The following is a 23,761-nucleotide window of genomic DNA, read 5'->3' as shown; positions in this document are numbered from 1 at the left end:
GCTGTTGGCAGTTGTTAGCTATCTATTTCTTTGTATTTTCCATGGGTCAATGAGGCTTGAAGCAAGGAGGCAGGGCAATTGCAATACAAGTTTGTTATTTAATTGGAGGTATGACTATTTCTCACTGTTCTACACCTGAGTTTATGAGAAATACTTGAGGCTCTTACCATCCTCAGTTCCTCCTTTAGTGGTTAAAATATTGAAGACGAAATCTCTGCTCTCCAGTGAACATTAAAAGATCTCATTAGAGACATTGTAAAAGGATGATTGAAAACTGCTTGGCTTGTGAGAGAACAGCTCTTTGAGAAATAGCAGAGGGCAGATAGTGGGGAAAGGCTAACTGATTTTTTTCCCCTGTACAATGTATGTTGAAATCTTTAAATGTCACCTTTTGCCATGCACTCAACCGATGACTTTGTAACAGATTTGTGGGTGGAAATCATTGCACATACGTCCATGTGACTGTGTAGGTAGCTTTTTGGTCTATGTGTTTGTCACGTCATCTGCCAGCTGATTTCAGTGTCCATCATTTTCCTAACTGTGGTCATTGGACCCTCTTCAACCTTCTCCCTGTTCCCTGTGCTCATCAGACTCATTTTCAGAATTCAAAGCTGGCCTGTGACTTTTGCTTGCTCTTCTCTGTTTGAAATCTTTCTTTAACTCTTTACCCCTTTAGAGCACTTGAGGTCAAGTCACAACAACAGACATGCTCTCCTGGTCTTTCCCCCATTACTCAGTTTTCTTGAGTCTGCTTTATTTAGTTCGTAATCTTCATCTTCATGTTTACATGTAGTCCCATTGTATGTTTGTTTACTCTGAAGTGTTGTGAGGTCAAAGGTGTAGCATTGCTATGTCTTGTTCATTGACACAATCTTAGTCCGGGGCAGTGTAGAACTCAGCAGCAGTTTGTTGAGTAAATGAATGTACCATGTAAACACATGCCTCATAGATTTATTTCTTTCTTGATTTTTTTTCTTACTTCAAGTTTGTAAAGGTACATATCTAGAATTTGCATTTATATTATGTGGATTGCGTGTTCGGAGTGAAAAACATTCATTTTGTCAGATCTCTGCTTGATTAAAATATATTTAAAATTTTTTTTATTTTATGGTTTTTGCTTGCATGTGTGTTTGTGTATCACTGGCGTGCAGTGCCATGGCAGGCTAAAAGGCAAGCCAGACCCTCCAACTGGAGTTACAAAGGGTTGTGAGGCATCATGTGGGTGGTAAGAACTGACCCTGTGTCTTCTGCACAGAGTTCAAGGCTCTGAAGTGCTGAGCATCCTTCATCCCTCCTCTGGTGCATCTCAGTGGCGCACACACACAAGTAGAGATTGGTGCCTGTGTCTTATTAAAGTGGGCCAGTGTCAAACAACCTACAATGGTCGGCTTTGGAGACACTAGATTCTGAGTATCTTAAGTTCAAGATTGTTCTATGGACTGAATCTTTCCCCGGCCCATCCACTTTCTTCCCCTCCCTCCCTCTCTCACTCCCACCCTCCCTCCTTCCCTTCTCCCCTCCCTCCTTTCTTCCCACCCTCCTTCCTTTGTTACCTATTTCCATGTTAAAATATTGATTATATTTGAGCAGCAATGACTTATGGCTAGAAACTAAAGAAAATATAATAATTTAAAAATATTATCCCCAGAAACTCACGGATAATTTGTTAGAAGACAAAATGGAGTATATTCAATTTATCTCCTAGAAAGCACATGTCACCTGAGCTGTCACCTCTCCCTTCTGAAGACACTTCACCAAGCAGATGGAGGAGAACTGGACGGGACTGCCCGGCTCCATTCCTCTCTCGGGACGCACTGCTGCTTTCTTTGGTGGAGAAACGAGAGGGGTTGCATTGCGATTATCTTCCAAACAATCCTGATTGTTACCATGCATCCCAACAAAACTGCAAAAAGGACATAGAGAACATGAGGTGTCTCTTGTTATTTGAGGACAGTTGAGAGTCCCACAGTTATTTGCCAAATTAAATAGTAGGCTTCTTTGGACCTAAGTTTAAGCCAAGAATGCTGTTAACTTGCTATTTATTCAATGCCTATCAATAAAAAAGTACATATTTCAGAAAAAAATATGTAATATTCTACTCTTGGTAAATTTACTATGGTTAATATGGGTTTCTGTGAAAACTGGAGTCTTTTTGTTTTGTTTTAGGTACGTGGGAGCAAGGGAGAAGTTCTGTATGTTTTGGATGCTACCAACCCGAGACACTCCAACTGGCTTCGCTTTGTTCATGAGGCACCATCTCAGGAGCGGAAGAACCTGGCAGCCATTCAAGTGAGCCGTTGACTTCGTATTTGTACAGTGCACCATGAGAGCTATGCATTAATTTATAACTCTACTCCACGTCTTCAATCTATTTCCCTGTGATCAGCTTCACGTAACAGTACCTAACTCATGAAAGCAAAAAATTCATTTAGTCAGCACATGTAGGAAAAGGCAACTGAACCGTCAGCTAAAACCAGTTCTTTGGCTTTATTAGAATTCTTGGGGGGAATGAATTACACGGTCTGATACTGTGCTTGGCAGAGCTTGCTTTCAAATACTTTGATTTTCTTCAGTGAATGTTTTTTGATAGCAGTTTGGTTTGCTAGTTGCTTTGGATCATCTTACCCTGCTGTGGGAAAGGTCTCATGGAGACAACTTGCTCACGTGTGTTACCCTTCAGTCAGATTGAGCCTCGTGGGGGTCATGGGCTTTTGATATTTCTTCAGAGGAACAGATCCGGTGGGATACATTGAAGTATCTGTCTGTGCAGACCTATTAAAAACTTTGGCTCATGCAATAGTGGACACCAGCAAATTCAAAATCTACAGAGCTGATGTCTCAATTTGAATCCAAGAACCAAAAGCTCTTGTAGAGCCAGGATGTCTGTTTTGAACAAACTCAAGAGATGATGATTCTCTTATGCTGACCAGTCTGGGGGCAGCTTTGTGTTCTGTTAGACCTTCAACTGATTGACTAAAGTCCACTCCCATTATGATAGTCAGTATGTCTTTCTCAAACCCACTGATCTAAATGTTACTTTTAACCAAAACCATTTTCACAGAAGCATACAGTGCACAGTTTAACAAGATTCTAACACGACTTGCCCTGGTCAGCCACCTTATAAAATTGATTCCCACAAATTGAAACCGTGTCTCAGGGAACTGATACCTCACTGTACCTTTGTATACTGCCACATATACCATATGGTTCCTGTACAGTTTATGAGTTGGACTTAGCAACTGCTCAATGGAAATAAAGGAAAAGGGGAAAGAGGCAGGTCTAGAGTGGTCCTATCCATAAAATCAAGAAAATGAGGGTAGGCTAGGGCGTGAAGGAAAACTGACTCATCCTGTGTAAAGCTTTCCATACAGATTCTGAACTGCATGGAAAGTCAAGAAGCCATGGCTGACATAAACATGAATGGAAGGGAAGACCAGGGGTCAGCTACTTACACTGTTCTAGATTTCTCATCCACATGTGAAAGTCGCTTATAGAAACTTATAGTGTAGAAATGCATTGACTAGTACTCAGATTACACTTAATTCTAAATAAACTATAGTGGTGGGAAAATTCAAGCATCAATTTTAATCCAACAAAAAATACAGTTGTGTTTTATTTAATTTTATATCCTCAGCTAAGGAATTTCTCTGTGAATACAAGTGTAACAAAAACAATGTATTTCTTTTTGTGGAAATGCAGACCTGACTCTTTTATAATAGCTAAGATATAGTAGAATATAGGATCTTTGATAGGAGGAATTGTCAAACAATTTGGATCATTCTCTCCACAAAGATCTAAACAGAGTTGAGATGGATTCATCATTATTCACGTGTAAGCATCAATTTTTTCCAAGTAAGTATATTTGCATTTTTTTCATATTCCTGATCAAAGTGGTCTCATGGCATCTGCAGTAATGAATTCAATTGCCCTGCTCAGTTTCTTCCTTTGTAAAGTTATTGTTGTCAGGGCTATTCCTGGAATTAATTTTCAGCCACCTATTTCTTCTTACTCTGCTTTAGACATACATGGTAAAGACATCCTCCTTGTGTTGGCCTGTGGGTTACACATTTTCCCAAATTTTCTTCATTCTAGAACGTTTTGTGATAGTGGTTGATATTTCTGAGAATCAGTAATTTTCCTAATTTGTTTCAGTCTTCAAGTTGTTTGCTCAAAGCTCTGCACTGGGCCTTAGAATGCCTCAGTGGTTCTTGTTGAAGATGTCCTATATGTGCACTTTCTTTTACTCTCCCTTTAGTCAATGGAAATGGTTGTGATTGCGTTGATCTTGTTCTTCTCCTGTCTGTATGCTATTCTACTGTGCCTGGAGTATTTCCACATTTCTTCCATTGTGTGTATCGTTTTTACTAGTCAGTTCTTCCAAGGCACAGTTATCACTCCCACTTGAAGCACTTGGTGACCACGTTTTTTCCGTATGTCATCCCTTTCCTTGAGAAAGAATAGGAGTCTCTGGAAGAAAACAGTGGTAGTTGTGGTCCCTCAGGACGTAACTGGTGAAATCAGAAGGGAATCAGTGTAAGAGCAGAATTAGAAGATGACAAGAGAGGATGTGGAGAAAGATGAATACTCCTCCATTGCTGGTGGGATTGCAAGCTGGTACAGCCACTCTGGAAATCAGTCTGCCCGTTCTACAGAAAATTGGACATAGTATCACCTGAGGACCCAGATATACCACTCCTGGGTACATATCCAAATGGTGCTCCAACATACAAGGACACATGCTCCACTATGTTTATAGCAGCCTTATTTATAATAGCCAGAAGCTGGAAAAAATGCAGATGTCCTTCAACAGAGGAATGGATACAGAAAATGTGGTACTTTTACACTGTGAAGTATTACTCAGCAATTAAAAACAATGACTTTATGAAATTCTAAATGGATGAAACTAGAAAATATCATCCTGAGTGAGGCAACCCAATCACAAAACACACATTTTATGTACTCACTGCTAAGTGATAGTAATCCAAAAGCTCAGAATACCCAAAATACATTCCACAGACCACATGAAACTCCAGAAACTGGAAGACCAAAAAGTGGATGCTTCAGTCCTTTTTAAAAGGGGGAACAACATATTCACAGGAGGAAATACAGAGACAAAGTGTGGAGCTGAGACTGAAAGAAAGGCCATCCAGAGACTGCCCCACCTGGGAAACCATCCCATAAACAGTCATCAAATCCACACAATATTGTGGATGCCAGGAAGTAAATGTTGACAGGAGCCCGATATAGCTGTCTTCTGAGAGGCTCTGCCAGAGCCTGGGAAATAAAGAGTTGGATGCTGTCAACCAGTCAGTCATTGGATTGAGAACAGGGTCTCCAATAGAGGAATTAGAAAACGGACTGAAGGAGCTGAAGGGGTTTGCAACCCCACAGAAAGAACAGCAATATCAACCAACTAGACCCCCCCAGAACTCCCAGAGACTAAACCACCAACCAAAGAGTACACATGGAGGGACCCATGGCTCCAGCTGCATATGTAGCAAAGGAGATGGCTTTATCAGAAATCAAGGAGAGGCTCTTGGCCCTGTGAAGATTCAGTGCACCAGTGTAGAGGAATGTCAGGGTGGGGAGGTGGGAGGGAATGGGTGGGGGGGAGGACACTCTTATAGAGGCAGGGAGAGTGGAACAGTGATGGGATAGGGGGATTCCAGTGGGAAAGGGAATAACATTTGAAATGTAAGTCAAGAAAATATCTAATAAAAAAAAGATGACAAGAGCGTCTGTGAAATTTCACTCTTGATTTAATTAGGATCTAAATCTGTTCAGCAGCCACTGTAGGCCCCTTTTTAATGGGAATGCATGCACATTACCTTGCTTTTTTCTATGGTACACATAGGAACCTTATTAACTCCCTTGAGGTAACAACTTTCTCACTTGAACAGTAGCTGAAGTAACAGATTCCTGAGGCTTCAGAATCACACTAGAGCAAGGGGCAAAGAGCATAATAGTTGGGTCCCTTGACTAAAACAAAGCCAACCCTCTAATCGGTTGGGATGCTCTCCTAAGAGCTGCATTCCAGAGCCTCTGAGTGGATAAAACAAGAGCATAATGTTTTCCGAATTACATTATGAATCGCTTGCATTCCAAATTGCATCTGAAATTTGGCGTACTCAGGAAATTTTTTATTTGAGGTGTATGCCCCAGGGGTAGAGTCAATGAGAAACACTTGTGGCTGTGTGGCTTACTTGGTGGAAAACGTCAACACTTGATCCAATTTTTTTTGGAAAAGGGATTAAGAATTACAGATCTGTTTTGGCAGATGATTGGAACTCCTTCATGGAGACTCAATTAGATTTGTAATTCTGAGATTTATTTGCTATTTGTGAATTTGCTTTGGAAATGATGATTAAGAATATGAATTCCTGAAGAAGTATCTAGCAAACCCTTCCCACATGTACCCTTTTCAGGAAGTCAGTTAAGTGGGTACTCAGACTTTTGGAAACGTTTCCAATTTCTACTAGAAAGTTCTAAATATGACAGATAGTTTGTTAGTGGTTCAGAAGCACTCCTAAGCATCTGAATCGTGGTGACACTTCTCAGAGTTAGCCACATGCCACTAAATGAAAAAGTGTACATACAGTATTTGAAATAAAAGAAGCAGGTCAGTGTTTTCTCCATGTTCTTTTCTTTTAGTTAAAATAGTGAGTTCTCCTGTTTGGGAAAGAAACGGAATTCTCTGGAATGTCTGTGGTAGCATTACATCACCTGTTCTTATATGTATTTCTAGACGTGTCTTCCCCAGGTCTGTTTGCTGCATGCTATTATCTAAGAGCGACTTGGTGTTTATGGAACTTTGGCACATGAAGGAAGACTTTGGGTTCTCATTCCCATCATGAGGAAGGCAGAGGGCTGGGCTATGATGCTGAACTAATGGTGAAGAGTTAGACGCTGAACTCAAATGGCAACACAAGCTCACTCTCCTCCCGACTCAGTTCAGAGTCACTCAGCCACCTGCTTCACTGTAGCATGGACTATCAGCTTTCGTCTCTGAGCTGTGTACTGTTACAGAGTCATCTTGATAGGTTGCTTTAGGAGCTTTTGGATGGGGTTGCTGGGATTTCGTATCAGTTTTATTAGTGATTAACCACATGTAAATCATTTGTCTTAAAAATTTAGTAGTTAACATTTGTACCCTAAACAGATCTCTCACACATAAAAAAAAAAAAAAATAAGATTCTTCCTGAGAAAATGCCTGTGTAGACCTAGACATTTATGGTATTTGCCATAAGCTTAACTCAAAGATCGAGAGAGAAAAATTGGAAGATTTGTCCTTTATACATCATTTAAAGACCTTAAATTTTTCATCCCCACAGAACAAAAGGTATTAATAGAAGTTAGTGATGAAGGAAAGTCTCCCCTAAGACACTCTGAAATAGCTTTCTGTACAAAGAGCGTGACCTGTCACGTTGCTGATAGCAAATGGAACGAAATTTGGCCTTAGGCGATATGAAGCTCCTTTTAGAGGAGCGTGTGTGGCTAAGACAGATATCTTATGCCAATAAAAAGAATGGTAAGCACACGGTTTTATAGACTCTGCAAATGGCCATTCAAAATGATGAATAAAACATTATTGGTGGAACTCCTTTCTTTCTTTTTTTTTTTTTTTTGAAGGAGCGAGTTTTGATGAGAAGACCTTTTGTGTCTCTGACCCCAGAATCCATTGACATAGCTATCTCTGCCTCCACTGAAGGGCAGCTCTACATTCCAGCATGTGTGCCTCTCATAGCAATAAGAACCTGTCACCAATGGTGTGCCACCAGTTCACCGATTATAGGAGCTATTTTCTTAAGAGTATGGAATTTTAATTGTTTTTTGAATGGCTTTGGTTTATATTGCTCATCTGTATGCATCTGTAACTGCTGGTTACCTGTTGGTAACAAGCTTACTCTAAATTTTAACAGCATGAAGTAGTAAGCATGCTTCTTACCACATGTTTTCTGAGGGTAACGTTTATGAGCAGCTTAGTTGAGGGGGGTGGGTTTGAGACCCCTGGACTGTGCTGAGTTTGCAGTCAGACAGGCAGCCAGAGAAGTCTTTCTTAATTGAAGTCACTGAAGACTTGTGTAGGTCTGGACAGTGTATCTCCAGCGTCACCTGGCTGTTGGTAGGATGAACATTTACTTTATGGAAGGATGGGGGTAAGTTTATTGGTAAGTGCAAATGCATGACTGAATCAGAAAGAAATATAGAATATAGAACAATTTGCATAATGTTAAGAAAAATGGTTGGAAATAATAGAAAAAACACCAGCTTTCTTGTCCAAAGGGGTTTCTCAAGTTCCTGAAAGCCTCCTCATTCAACCCTCTAGTAGTCTCAGCACATGCACTATGTTGGTTCCCTTCCTGAGCACTGGAAGTACCCTGATGAGCAGAGACACCATTAAAACAATAGCTTGCTGAGTAAGTGGGTGACACTACAACCTCTATGATTGACACTCTTAGCTGGTTGGAACAAGTGCTAAGAAGCTATAACTGTATACCAAAACATGGTCATCAGAATGCTGAGTGCTCCTAGAATGTGTGGAAGATACTAAATCTGATCTATGTTATACCCAGTGAGTAATAAACTGCAAGGAAGTAGATGTAGGTCCCAAACTTCACAGCCTGCTTTTGGGAAGGGCTGTTCAGGACCAGGGCCACCACTTAATGACTGACTGGGCTTGTGAAGAACTTCCCAGAGGTTTAAAAAGTACCTATGACATAACCCATGAATGACCGCCAGCTCATGAAAATATGATTTGTGGCCTAAGCTTGCCACGGACCTCCAAGATTGCAGAACCACACTCATTCACATTCAGATAACTGAGTACAGGAATGGTAGTGTCTACGAACTGATTTATGAAGGCAGCATCAGCATCTGTGACCTCACCCCGATATTTCAAAGGAGAGCTTAAGGGTGTGACAGCCATGAAGGAGCTTAGGAAAGAATGACAAGAGAGTTGAGACTGGTATCAGCAAGAAGGTAGTATGTGTCCTATTCTCAGGAGAGTATTAGAGATCAAACCTGGTGGTACCTGTAACAGAAAGAATGACATCACAACCCTAGTGAAACCTGGTTGGCTTTGAATATTGCAATGCTTTCTACTAAAAGAAAAAGTGTGATAAAGCCATCTAGCCTAGCTGCACAACTCCCAGTGCTAAACAAAGGAAGCATAAAAAATCCAGGAAACACGACTTTCCCGAAATCACTAATTTTATAGTAATGATGTTCTGTGCAAGTGAACTAAATACCTAACAAAAATTCACAGGAACAATTATAAATATATTCAAAGAAACATATCAAAAGACAAACTCCCAAGGGCTTCTAATGATGAATTTTAATCTCTGAACAACAACGGTCATACCGAGTGCCATGCCCAGCCTGATTATCTCACATTTGAAAGAAGATGAAAAGCAAGCTAAAGGAATTCATGCCACCTCAGCCAGCGCTCCAGAACATGCTTGGAGGAGTCCATCTGACTAAAGAGAAACAGCCATGTCTACAAGATGCAGGCAAGACTAAATGCTGCGAGAACAGTAAGGAAACTGGAACAGGAAAGCATCAAGCACTGAAGGAAATCAACAAATAGCAAGACTTAAAATATGCCCTTCGATAAAAACCCTGGACTTAAGATCCTTAATTCTTCAATAAGAGACAGAAACTAAGAGATTCGAATGATTAACCAGGACCCATCTCTTCAGCGCCTTCAACAAATGCCTGCATTAAAGACACACTCTAGGGTGAAAGGAGAATAAAGTTAGAGCAAGCACACAGAGTAAGGAACAGCAAGTGCTGGTGCGCTACTCCTTGACAAGATAGATTTCACACGGGCTCAGTCTGAAGAGAGAAAGTAGTCACTTCACGGGACTCCACATTCTACTGATTCATAAGGCAGAGGGACAAGGGTGGTCTTAGAACCCCAATCAACCCATCTTGATGATCTCTCTCATCTGACACGATTTACAACGACAGCTTGAGATCACAGATGTGTGTAAAGAGGTTTCTGTTTAGGTGTGGGCTTGGATGTGGAGTTTTTGACATCAGGAAGCTGCAGCCTCCAGGAAAAGAGCATTGTGAGATTTGAGCATGGCCTTCTGTTTCACGGGGAGCTTTGCAGTTGATGTTCCCATACATGTAGGAAGAACTTATGTCTAACATTTGCTTGATTTATTCCACAACCCTGTGCGCTGTCTCATGTTTAGTTAACTGGGCATTTGTTGGACTGGCATGCCTATAATTTCCTCCATGGGCGTAAGGAGATCACATTATTTAGCAGCTTAGAATGCACGAAGATGATAGCGTTGTATTCTGGCTCCTTTCCCTGTGGTTGACTAAGGTCCTTGATATGGGTCTCCATGCATCTCTCTGTTGTATAATTTTTCTATTTGGAGACAAGAACAGAAAGTGGGGTGGTCATTTTTGCTGAGGGTTATTCCAGTTCTTCCCCGGCTGTGCTTTGAGAGCTTTCTCTAACTCCATTGCAATCTCATTTCTATATTTTGGAATATAAATATGTATGTGCCTGATGATGCACATAATATGCATGGAAAGACTAATGCCACACATATAATGTTGATACAGAATCATCCTTTGAAACACTTTGCACCTTGTTAAAGAATAAAATTTGTGCTTTTTAAAATTGGTTTAGCTTAGTATCATTAAATGAGTTCTCATGATAATGTTTTATTTCCAGAAAGTCATTTAGTAACCAAAGCAGCCAAGCACAGAGATGTGATTGTCCATAAATTATGGGACTTCAAATTATTATCAAAATGTATCACATTATCAGATTTTGCATCAGGGCATCCAAAGATCTAATATACTTTTCTACTGTTATTATTTAAAACAAATGGACAAAAGTCCTGTAGTAGATTTGTATAGAAACCTAAACCTACATTTAGTGTATTTCAGTGACTCTGATACAGTGCTGAATAATCAATATTTTGGGACTGATGATATACATAATGTTAGGTGTAATACCTTCCCTAATGGAGTTTACCACAAACCAAAGATACAGATAAATACATTTAAATGCAGAAAGAGAGAGGTTTGAATAGTCTGGGAGCTGATGCCTAGGCCTCTGGCATGATTACGTAGTTAAATGCTTCTTTCCTGATGTGATATGGGCTAACATTTTTCAATTATGTGAAGCTAGTCCTATTGGGAAGCTATGCAATTGACAATTCAGATATTTTATTTTGACTTAAAAGTAACTATGCATTTCTTCATCAAAATTTGGATTCATAACCAAAGCCTTTTTTATTCTGAGTGTATTTTCTCACCTTAGAATTTACTTCTGTGTCAGAACATAATGTGGCAACTAGAGAACCCCCTTCTGCCTGAGATGAACTTAGCCAGAGCTATAGCCACATCCAGAGCCATCTGTGGGGTCAGCTAAGAGTTTCCGATGCTGGAGTGTGTGCACAGGACAATGCCATCTGCCTGGCTGGTATATATTATGACATTGTTCCCTTAGCTTCCTATCCCTGTAGCACTGTTGTGTTCTAAAGATTCTTGGTTATAGACTAATTCTATGCATACAAGAGATGGCCTATAGATTTATTTACTTAATATTTCTCCAGGCAGGGCCCTGGTTTGTTTCCTTGCTTTTGCCTCCCAATAATCTCATCTAGTGTATGTCAGAGAAGGTCTGAATTTTCTTAGGGAGCTGCAACTGATGAATCTTTGTTCACAGGCTTGATTTTGAAGATTGCATCTGTTCTCCAGGTCTGGGTGAACTGTCCCCTGCCGTGTGCTTGATCAGAGACCATTATTCTAAAGGAGGCAGATTTCTCTGCACCTGAACAACATGAAGCTGGTTGCTCTGCCTTTTTCATTGTTCTAACTTCAACTTACCCTATTCTTGCCTTACATCCTTTCTGGGATTTCTAAGATGTTTTATTTTGATCTGAAAGTTTTGAAAACTGATAATCCATCTTTTGTTGTGTCAATCATTTTCACTGCACAGCAACAGCTCAAGTTTGTTTGTTTGTGCAACAACATCCCATGTGTAGCCCAGGCTGGCCTCTCACAGAAGGAGCTCCCTCTCCTTCAGTGTCTCAGGTGTAGCCCAGGCTGGCCTCTCACAGAAGGAGCTCCCTCTCCTTCAGTGTCTCAGGTGTAGCCCAGGCTGGCCTCTCACAGAAGGAGCTCCCTCTCCTTCAGTGTCTCAGGTGTAGCCCAGGCTGGCCTCTCACAGAAGGAGCTCCCTCTCCTTCAGTGTCTCAGGTGTAGCCCAGGCTGGCCTCTCACAGAAGGAGCTCCCTCTCCTTCAGTGTCTCAGGTGTAGCCCAGGCTGGCCTCTCACAGAAGGAGCTCCCTCTCCTTCAGTGTCTCAGGTGTAGCCCAGGCTGGCCTCTCACAGAAGGAGCTCCCTCTCCTTCAGTGTCTCAGGTGTATCCCAGGTTGGCCTCTCACAGGAGGTGTTCCCTCCCCTTCAGTGTCTCAGGTGTAGCCCAGGCTGGCCTCTCACAGAAAGAGCTCCCTCTCCTTCAGTGTCTCAGGTGTAGCCCAGGCTGGCCTCTCACAGAAGGTGCTCCCTCCCCTTCAGTGTCTCATGTGTATGTAGCCAAGGCTGGCCTGTAAGAGGAGGTGTTCCCTCTCCTTCAACATCTCAGGTGTTACCCAGACTGGCCTCTCACAGAAGGTGCTCCCTCCCCTTCACTGCATCAGCCCCCACCCCCCACCCCCCAAGTGCTGGGACTAGATGTGTGCTTCACCAGCACTGTTTGTTTTGTCTGTAGTTTTTCACAGAAGTGCTACTTTGTAGCCCAGACTGGTCTTGAATTCCTGATTTTTTTCCTACTGCCCCGTGAGGGCTGGGATTACAGTATCACCATCATGTCTGGCAAAAAACCCTAATAGTTTATAGTAATGAAGTCTTATTCCTGTCTGTGTGTATGGCTGCCAGATTGGACACTTCAGCCACATGGTATCCTAAGGAAAGGTTTGCACCTGTGTGTTTTATTGGCAGGAAGAGCAGTAGTGTGGACTTTGAAAGGTTTTGCTTGGATAGCTTTTGCTTTGGAAGCTTTTCCTGGTGTCGGCATTGGAATCCAACGGTGGTAGCATGCCATCTGCTCCGACACGCCTAGGGAGCAGGACTCCGAGGGGGTTTGGACAGTCTGCAGCAGTGCATGGCAAGAAGCCAGTGGGTTGACATGCTTTGTCCATAAAAGTCCTGTCTCACTTTAACATAGTTTGTTTGTTAGATTAATATTATAGTTATATGTCATCAATTTTACTGTCGAAATGTGTTTCTGATATTTCTCATCTTGTAAAAATCATGTTTCTATGCTGCTCGAGACTTATGCAGGGCACAGTAGAGAAGGTTCGAGTGCGATGATAGTACCTATGAAGTGTCTCATTTGCCTTTTTTACTTTGATCTTTTTATGTAAATTACCATAGGGTAGCAGTTCAAAAGTTGCCCAACACTAGTGTAAATTACTAACTTGTCACTCCAAGATTTGCCTCGGAGCTGAGTTTCCTTGCGTTTGGATTACCTGCCGGTCATTTCAGCTGGCTGATGTGGATTTTCACAGCTTACTGCCTTTTCAATAGAATAATTGTGCCTTTGCCAAGTGTACAATCATGTGGTTTCCCTTATACTGTTCACATGTGGACAGCAGCCTGCCAACAAGTAAACAAGAACCAGGTTACATCACCAACAGATGCTGCTCAAGTGCCAGAGCACCGTGCCCTCCTTGGAGTTGTGTTTATTTGCACACAGTGGGGATTCATTTTTTTCTATGTGTGTGAAAGGAGATAAAGTTACTTTTGCTATTTGCAAATAGCAGAAATGAATGTCCAATGCATGAGTTCATGAAATCCATGCCTGTAAGATAAATTGTCTGCGAAAGTTGAGGTTTGTAAGTAATGTTGGTGTTGAAAGGAGGAAGGGAAATTGAAAGGATAATTTTTTTTTTTAAAAAAGACTGTCTATCTATCTATCATCTATCTATCAACCTATCTATTTTGATGTGTGTGTGTGTTTGGAGAGTACGCACACACCATTTGTATCTGGACACCTGAGGTAGCTCACATCAGGTCTTAGTCAAAAAGAAATCAGTCTCAGAACCCAAGTCATAACAACGCATTAGTATGCTAACGAGTGAAGAGAAAAAGGTCTGCTTGGCAGGGAATGGAAACAGATTTGATTTTTGCCTTAGAGCAACTTAGCCAAGCAAAAATTAATACAAAAATGGCCAAAGCAACCTTGATTAGTTGAAATACTTTTGAAAATAAAATGAAGATTTTCACCACTGGCTTTCAAATGCATGTTAAATAACAATAGTAGAAAAATGGCTCAGTGGTTTAGAATATGTATAGCTCTTGCAGAGAAACAGGGCTTTAATTTGGCTTCTTATGCTTTACTACAAATTCAGTGCACTATTTAATGTCTTGACTATTTTTTAAAATATATACCAAAAGGAAGAAATTATAAAACACTTGGGTTGTCTGCCATTATACACAAGGCCTTGTTTATATATAATCTCACTATGCTGAATATTGTCTTAGTTAGGGTTACTGTTGCTGTGATGAACACCATGTCAGAAACCAACTTGGGGAAGAAAGGATTTACTTGCCTTACACTTCCACATTGCTATTCATCATTAAAGAAAGGCAGAACAGAAACTCAAACAGGGCGGAAACCTAGAGGCAGGAGCTGGTGCAGGGTCCATGGAGGAGTGCTGCTTGCTGGTTTGCTCTCCATGGCTTGTCAGCCTGCTTTCTTATAGAACCCGAGACCACCTGCCCAGGCATGGCATCCCCCACAGTGCACTCAGCTCTCCCACATCAACCACTATTTTAAAAATGCTATATTGGTTTGCCTGCAGTCAGATATTACAAAGGCATTTCTCAATTGAGGTTCCCTCTTCACAGGTAACCACAGTTTGTGTCAAATGAGTATAAAACTAGCCAGCACCAACATGTTGGTTTAGATGGTTATATCTATTCAGTGTCTATCTTTATTTCTATCTCTCCGTAACAGTAAGGGTCGATAAATCTTTAAAAACCAGTTGATAGACGCTTAACTCTATAGACGTTGGGTATTTAGGATGCTGCAATGTTTTGATGTTATAGGTAGCCGAGTGGAGAAGCAATTTGTCAAACATCGAATAGGAGAACAATCTAGCAAAATGAGAAGAGACACAAACACACTGAGCAATAATGTAAGAGATGGGTATTAAATAAGAGCTCTGTGCTCCAACAGACAGATCTATAGGCTCGTGAAAGCTGACGGTTTGGGAATACTTACCTTCCAGCAGAATATGGTATTGTAGAACCTTATAAATCTCCAGATAATCACCCAGAGCCATATGCCAACCGGAAATCATATCATAGCACTATGGTTGAGGCCCAGGGAAGTGAATTCCCAAGATACAAATAGCTGGCAGGATTCCTGCAAGGAGGGTCTGTGCACATGTAGAAAGACATCAACAGAAATAGTGAGTGTAGTAAAGAGAATCAGATATGAGAGTTGGAATGTCAAAATGGGCCTCCTGAGAATCGGGAGGCGATGGGGAGTCCCTGTGCCTTAGAGCTATTCTTATTTTTTAAAATGTTTTCCTTATTCTTCATTATGCGGAGGTATGTTTATCTGAGTGTGAGCCTGCAATCATGTGTGTACAAGTGCCAGTGGAAGCCAAAGGGATTGGATTCTCTAGATCTGAAGGTACAGCTAGGCGTGAGCTGCTCACCATGTGTATGAGGAAGTCACGTTGGGTCCTCTGGAAGGGCAGTGTGTGCCCTTAACTGTTGTATAATCTCCAGGGATCCTCAATCTGTGCTCTTTGTGCCCCTCCCACCACTGTGCAAGGGATGATAAGCCACTTAGTGAATCTATAGGTTAGGAAAACAGATCCATGTCTGGCAGGTCATGACAGAGTTTTGGAAAGGGGAAAGTAACATGAAGAAAGCTGTAGGAATTATGATGACATTAAACATCAGTGCAGTGTAGCTATTTGGTTTGTTTGGTTTACAAGTTCAGTTTCTGGTTGGTTGACTTTTGTCTGTGACCTGTGATCTGGCACAATGTGGTAAGGAACTTGTAGTAGAAGCAAAAGAAAGCACTGGAAGGGCCTAGAGTCCAGCTGATCTCTTTGAGGACATACTTATAATCAACTTTGTATGACTAGCCTTCCTCTCCTAAAGGATCCACTCTCTCTCAGTAGCGTAACTAACATATTGGAAAATAAGTCTTCAACACATGGGCCTTGGAGACATATTCATTGTCCTTATTGTATCAGCCTGCAAGGAAGACAGTTAAGAGTGTGATCTTAAAACCAAGGAGACAAATGGTTTTGAGTCTTGGAAGTGGTACGAATTATACACAGAAGGATTTTCCCCACTTCTTCAACAGATGCACATTACTTCTTTAGCTTCATTTCTCACTGTATAATATGGCCAAGCACTTCAGATTGTGAAATGCTGCCATTGCTTTTATTAAAAGTCTAGTAAATAATAAACCCTGCTTTTATTACAGAGCCTCTCAATAAGTATGCATCCCTCAAAGTTATAGTTTAATATACTGTTACCATGCTTTAAAATGAAAGATTATCTACAGCTATGCAAACCATCACAAAATGACTGATGTCCCAGAAAGCGGTTTCAATTAGTTTTTACGGAAGTTGATCAGATAAGCACTAAGATTTATGGCTGTGTCTGAGACTTCCATCAGAGGAGTTCTTAAGTGTTTAGAGAAACTCACCACGAGGAGGGCTGGTTCTTATTTAGTCTCTTCTACTGACGGTGTCCTTTTCATTTTTCTTGTTTTTTTTTTTTTATTCTTCTTACATCAAGAGTAGCAGCTTATACAGATTGTTTCAGTTTTCCAAATTAGAAATAACTCTGGAGGTGTGGAAGTTCTAAAACACGGTCTCATCAATGTGACTAAACACAGACTGAACCTTTGAATTTTCTCTCATTGTTGGTGTATAATGGTCATCATTTCTTTTTTATTCCTCCAGGGAACTATAAAATATATGCTTTTTTAAATTTTAAAATGCACTTAAAAACAAAAACAAGTGGCAGAACTGTCACAAGTTCAAGCCTGTCCTTGAATGTATAGCTTGTCTGTGTACATTAGGTGGGGTAGGACCATACAGTGAAGCCTTTCTCAAATGCTGTGGTTATAGATGGTCTTGTCAGCACGGCAGGATACTCAACAGCATGGAAATGCACCTTGCGCATGTCTGCGAGCGTACTTCCAGAGTGCTTTAACTGAGTCCCATGGGAAAACCCTCTCTGAATGTGGGCAGGCACCATCTCACAGTCTGGGTCTCCAGACTTAATAGAAACAAGTAATGGAGCTGAGCACAGTGTTCTGTCTGTCTGTCTGCCTTTGTCTCTGTGTCTGTTTGTGTGTCTATGTCTGTCCCTCCCTCCCTCTCTCTCTCTGTTTATTGACTACAGCTACCTGTTGCTCCCATAGCAATGACTTCCCAGACCCCTATGGATGAGACTCAAACTTCCAGATCAAGCCTTCCCTCATGTTGCTTTTGTTTCATATTTTGTAACAGCAATGGGGTTACAGAGGTAGTTGGGGAGCTTAAGAGAATCCGTAGAGAGTAGCTCCTGTCTGTTCCCGACAATCCTGTGTGTGTGAACTTGTCAATGTTTCCTGGTGTTTCTGCTTGTGTGTACTGCACATGTGCATCGAAACAGCTGTTGTACACCCTATCTCTTCCTCCCCTCCCCCTTGGCTTCTTTCACGCTGTGCATTTCAACTTCAGTGTATAACTCATTGTCAAACTAATGAGGGCTTCGCTCTGTGCTTCCTACTTCATTAAATTCCAGTCGTCAGTGGAACTTTTTTTCCTTGCTCTTTCTTTATTTTGTCCAGGAGGAAGTTTCAATAAATTTATTTTGTGTATTCTATTTATCTTCAGCAACCAAACAGGAACTACCTCAGGGAGGTTCCAGAGCTATGTGAAAAAACCCACTGAGGACAATTCTCCTAAAACAGCCAGCCTTGCAGCCACAGGATTGGCTTCTTTGAAGATCTGACCAAGGCTCAGGGAGGCATTTTTTACCAATTTTATCCCAAGAGTGAATATTCTCTGGGGATTTCTTAGGTTCTGCAGTGTTCCTTCTGTGTGTCTTCTACTGGCTGAAGGGCCTCCAGAGTAGTTATCATTTCTGCTCTTCCTGATTCCAGCTTGCTAGATTTTCCTTTAAAAGTCTGCTTCTGGTTACTTTTATTTTTTTTTTCCTTTGCCTACAGTAATTTCCATAGGATAAGCAAGGCCAAAGAGACAAGGTACCCAGGATCAGTCAGTCAGCACCTTAAATTTCCTGTGTGTCTTTGGTATTTCTGGTTCATCTCATTGGAAATTATTTTTGAATAAATTTGTTTATATTCCCTCTAGTTTGTGTCAGAATTTGAAACTGTCTAAATTTTTATGTAATATTAATCAGACCCAAATCATTAAGACATTCTTAAATATTTACAAATAAAATTTATACGAAGTCATCCATTTTTATAATTTGTATATAGTTGTATTTTTATATGCCAGGTGACCTGAATACTTTTTAACATTTCAGAGCAGTCAGAAATAAAGAAAACTATTAATAGTAACTTCATAGGCACATGGGCCTCAGTTACTTCATTATAGCATTTATTTGTTTGTTAACTTGTTTGTATTTTGAGACAAGGTCTCTTGTAGCCTGAGCTGGCCTTGAAGTTACACTGTATCTGAGCCTAACCTTGAGTCTCTGATCATTCATTCCATTCTCAAGTGCTGGCAGCTGTATTGCCAATGTAACAAACTAAATTAACCCATCTTAAAGTGATATCAGAAGCTAGTCATGTCTTAGTGTTTTTTAACTTTATTTCAGGAAGGAGAAAACATTTTCTACTTGGCAGTGGATGACATAGAAACAGATACAGAGCTTCTGATTGGCTACCTGGACAGTGATGTGGAGGCAGAGGGGGAGGAGCCACAAGCTCTAACCATGACCAAAGAAGGCAAAGCTGACCACTCTAAGGGACAGTTGGCAGCTGGAAGTAAAGGTATGCATCTTCGTTTGGTGATCTAAAGGAAGAGACATCAAAGAGGAATCTAGTTTGGATTATTTGAATTATACTTGTGTGTCATGATGTGATTTTGTTAAGACAGTTTTAGTCAAAAATGATTCTTCACCTCTGAAAAGCAGAGAAAGATTATTTGGGGTAAGCAACAGATGTGTCCTGTAGGAGGGCAGAGGTAACTGGGGTGGCTCTGGTTCTTGTGAAGGACTGTCTCCTTCTCCACTGGTTCTGCCAGTGACAGTAAGAAGCTCTCCCAGGCTCTGAGGGCTTCCTCCCATGTACACATGTTGGGTGGCCCTGCTGTGTCCTGGAGATCTGTCTTCTGAGATCTTCTGAAAACCTGGACATTCTGGAAATCTATTTCTAGTCTAGTCAAAGGAGTGGATAGGATTGCTAATTTGTCCTCATCTGGGGATCAAAACTCCAGGTGACCATAGGTGATACCTGCAGTCTAGGAGACAGATGTCAGTTCATTGTCAACTTATATGAAACACTTCTTTACCGTTGGTCCTGTGTTTTATTCCTGCAGGAAATGTGAGGGAAAAGGCTATGCACACGGTTGCTTTGTCCATTTGGCTGAAAGGAATACTTTCAAGCAGTCAGAAATTTCTTGTTCACAGCTCTGTCTGCAGCTCACATCCAAATTAAGGGACCAGCACATTTGGAGTCTGACTTCTTTCTCAGTTACCAAAGTTAAACGTACAAGACGCAAACATGACCAGAGCAAAAGAAACACATGTTTCCCAGTGTAGCGTTTGATTAGGTGGATGTAGCACCTTTAATGTGTAAATGACTTGGAGTTAGAATTGAGGAAAAGAGCAAAATGGGAGAGTGCACCTAAGGCTTGATCACAGACATTGAACGTCACAGATGAAACACATGTGACTTTGGTATGCACCAGCTGTGTCTTCAGGGTGGCATTATTAGGGATTTTAATTTTTCACATTTAATACATTTTAATTCTAAAGATATGTAACTTGAATGGCATCCCGAAGAACATGGGTGGAGCTTTGCCACTCGTGTAGAACGGGGTGCCTCGCCCACTGTACCTGCACACGGCACTGTTTTCACACTGTACCTCATTTCAAATCTGTGTGAGGTCCCACTTGGGCGATTCATGATGGTTTATGTCGGTTGGATTCTTCTTGTAAAGTTCAGAGTGAGCTAACAATGATCCATTTTCTAGGAGAGGATTTGCTTTGCAGTCCAGCATTTATGGTCACTTCTGATCTGAAACATTACCATTAGAGGGAAACTGTAGTTTGAATTTGAGTTTGTAATACTTCTGTGAAGCATAATAAAATGATTTCTAAATAGTCTTTCTAATAGCATTTTTTTGTTTTCTCCTTAATGTGGACAATGCTAACATTTGTTAGAGAAAATAAAGTGGCCTGTTGTAGACACAACTGGATTGATTTTGAAATGGGGCCAAAGCTGGTTCCTGTCTTATGAACTCTGGTGTTGTACACTGTACACAGGTCGCCTTGGCTGTGAAGAGGACTTTGCCTGTCCACAGTGTGAATCGAGCTTTCCCAGTGAGGAAGTACTTACTGAGCACCTCCAGAGCTTGCACCAGAAGCCCACAGGGGAGAAAGAGTTTAAATGCGAGAACTGCGGAAAGAAATTCCCTGTGAGGCAGGCCTTGCAGAGACAGTACGTATGCTCGGTGGGGTTCAGCTTGTGAACGAACAGTCAGAGAGTTCACTGTGTTTGGTGTGTGTGTGTGTTGTGTTTGTGAGCATGCAGCAATGCATGTGTGGGAAAGTGGAGGTTAGCCTACTAGACTATGAGTTCATCTTTTGTAAGTGTATCATGTTGAGATTTGAATGCTCTGATTATGGAGTTTACAGGTAAACATCCTTTTGTGCTAAGCCCTTCCAGCTGCATACTTGCCGTCAAGTATCATGTTTAATGGTTTACTAATCTGAAATTCACATATGCATAATTTAGCCAGTGCTTACGTTTCACTCACATGCTCTCTAATTTGCTTTAAAACTTTTTAACTGGTGAAGAATTCAGTGTAGCAAGCAATAATGGAAGGAAGGAAAGCACCGTCTGTTTCACAGTGAGTTGGAAGAACAGTTGGAAGATGAATGGGTCAGAGTGTGGCAGTGAGGTGAATTAATGAATTCATCCTAATCACGGGTGTTTAGAAGGTAAAATTAGTTTCCATTTTAACATTTGATACGATCAGAGTTACCAAGAGTGAGAGAATATAGACTCTAAACTTCCACACTTAGCAAACTGTCACCTCAAATGAGTTCAACATCTCCCAGGTTTAATGTATTAATGTTTTCATTTTGTTGTCTTTAATTCCAAAGTATGCTATTTCATTCCTATCTATCTATATCTATCTATCTATCTATCTATCTATCTATCTATCTATCTATCTATCTATCTATCTATCATCTATCTACTATCTCCTATCTATCCATTTATTCATCTATCTATCTATCCATCCATCTATCTTCTATCCATCTGTCTATATCCATCATCCATCCATCTATTTGCCTGTCTGCCTATCTTTCTATCATGTATCTATCATCTAGAGATGTGATGTTTCTATATATTTTATGTGTCAGGTTTTGCTTATGAAATCTGAAAAAAAAATTTATTTACAAGGAAAGATTTATATCTTTGACAGTCTGATACCTTTAGGATAGCTTAAACATTTAGAGATTTTATTAACTTCCTCAAATAAAGACACTCGACAGTCATAATACTTTTTAATAAGTTAGCTTTAGCTTGTATCTTAGTTGCCCTTTATATATTTATTGCACTATCAGATTTTGAGCTATATCTTAGAGCTAAATAGGATACCATGAAGACTGTAGACAGCCATGGCAGGGGGATGGGAGCATCCCTGGCACTCTGGCTTCTTCCCCTCCATTCCTGGTGTTCTTTCCTGCGTGGCCAGATCGTCCTGAAGGATTCTCCATCGAGTGTTCAGTGTTCTTTTCGCAATTCTCTATCCAGTGAAGCACTGAGCTTTAACTTTAAGTCTGGCTGTGAAATGTCTTTCCCAAGTGTGCAGGTCATTTTTGAGTGTGTAATTAATACTTGGAATAAGTCAGTACTACACCAAGTAACGTGAAGGATGTAGATACATCTCTCTTACCAACACAGTTAGTGCATGAAATGACCTCCACACTCCTGCGGGAAGGAGGTCCTCGGAGGCTTGGCTTGCAGAAGCCTTCTGTGATGTTTGAGTGTGCAGGTATGTCTTCATCGTTTCTTCTGCCCTCCCTTGCCACTTGTCTTATAGTTTTGAGCAGCACCAGAAGGCTTGCCGAGGGGATGCCAGGTTTGTGTGCAAAGTCGACAGCTGTGGGAAGAGGCTGAAAAGCAAGGATGCCCTGAAAAGGCACCGGGAAAATGTCCACACTGGTGAGGAGGCGTTACACAGTCCTTTCTAATCAGCCCTCGTCCCCAGGCCATGAGATCTGCTTCTAATTCTCTTTTGTGAGGAGGGGGCTGGCTTCCATTGTGCGCCACACAGATGCACATCCTGTTTGTGTGTTTCACTGAACACCAAGTTTCCAAGTTGATTTCAGAGTTACCATTTTCCCCCTGTGTGAAATAATCATTACTGTAAACCAGGCTCACAAATTAGGTGTTCTTGTCACTCAGGTATATTCTTCAGTCATTTTGCTGTTTTAGTTCATCAACGTGATTTTTTGTACACTGTTGAAATTGATCATTTGTGGGTATACCTTGAAATGTCTGCAAGGACATTCAGTGCCTTTTGTGCATGCATTTCCTCTGTACTGGAGAAGAGTCCTAACTAATTTTTGCCGTGGAGTTGAAAATATTTGAATTTTGAGCAGATGATGTGCTTAATTCCTTGTAACCCCTAGCTACACAATAAAACAAATGTGACATTTGCCTGTCACCTGGGATTTTTGTCCTTCACACTTTCTTGCCCGTCAGTGAATATATTTTGGGTTGTGGAACCTTTTCATTGCTGTCTGCTTAGTAAGAGAGTTTGAGACCTCAGGAAATTATCAGGTCCTTCTGAGCATGTCTCTTCTCCCGCATCTGGGAAGAGAAGAGCACTGCGCCTGTGCATAGGCAGGAAACTCTTCTTCCTTCTTCATTCGTTCTCACCACTAGGTGAAAAGAGTGACGGGTACCTGCCATCGGGACCTCTGCTGTCTGAAAATAAATGACCTCAGTAATAAGGCGACAGAGGTTATCATGAGTGTGCCTGCGGGCCTCACTTCCTCCCTGCCTGAGCCTGCACACTATGAGCCATGAGGAACACTGGAGGCAGAAGGTGAAGCTTTGTAAGCGAACCTTCAGGGGGTGCCAGTCTTCAAAACGTCCCAGCATTGTTGCGTGGCTTTCTTTTGGAAGAACATATGGCTGGTGTATGGAAAATGACTTCCCCTGCTGAATTTAAATGTCCTGGTGCCTTTCATATGATGGCAGAAGCGGGCATAACTTTTTGATAGATTTGCTTTCGTAGGTTTTTATTTTTTTTATTTTTTTTATGCTGTTTTGGTTAAAAATGCTGTTCTTAATTTTCTTCATCTCTGTCTGCAACGTATTTTCACTAAACTTTTATGTCGGTTTTAAAGTCAACTTTGCTGAACTAAGTAAAAAGCCAGATGGATGCTACAACTCTGGAAACTTTTCTGTCCTCATCACTAAGCATATGGTCCTCCTGCTGTGCATATAGTGTCGTTTTTGAGTCCTCTTGTAATTGGCCTTGGGTTGCTTACTGTTGC

The 23,761-nt window shown here is 41.1% G+C and overlaps 1 protein-coding gene across 1 annotated transcript in view; it reads left to right on the top strand.

Annotated features, from left to right (window-relative positions):
- PRDM5 (PR/SET domain 5) overlaps positions 1–23,761 on the top strand; it is a gene marked incomplete at both ends in the record, with an annotated part of 136,122 nt that overhangs the window by 41,764 nt on the left and 70,597 nt on the right. The window contains 4 exons of the mRNA XM_080931988.1: positions 2,167–2,289; positions 18,839–19,013; positions 20,510–20,684; positions 22,297–22,418. Coding sequence (XP_080788114.1) covers positions 2,167–2,289; positions 18,839–19,013; positions 20,510–20,684; positions 22,297–22,418 — 595 coding nt within the window. The remainder of the gene's footprint in view (positions 1–2,166; positions 2,290–18,838; positions 19,014–20,509; positions 20,685–22,296; positions 22,419–23,761) is intronic.

This window comes from Micromys minutus (genome assembly GCF_963924665.1).
Source record: "Micromys minutus genome assembly, chromosome: 18".
Classification (NCBI taxonomy): Eukaryota; Metazoa; Chordata; class Mammalia; order Rodentia; family Muridae; genus Micromys; species Micromys minutus.
The sequence above is the reverse complement of the archived record's forward strand: the minus strand, read 5'-3'. Positions and strand labels throughout refer to the sequence as shown.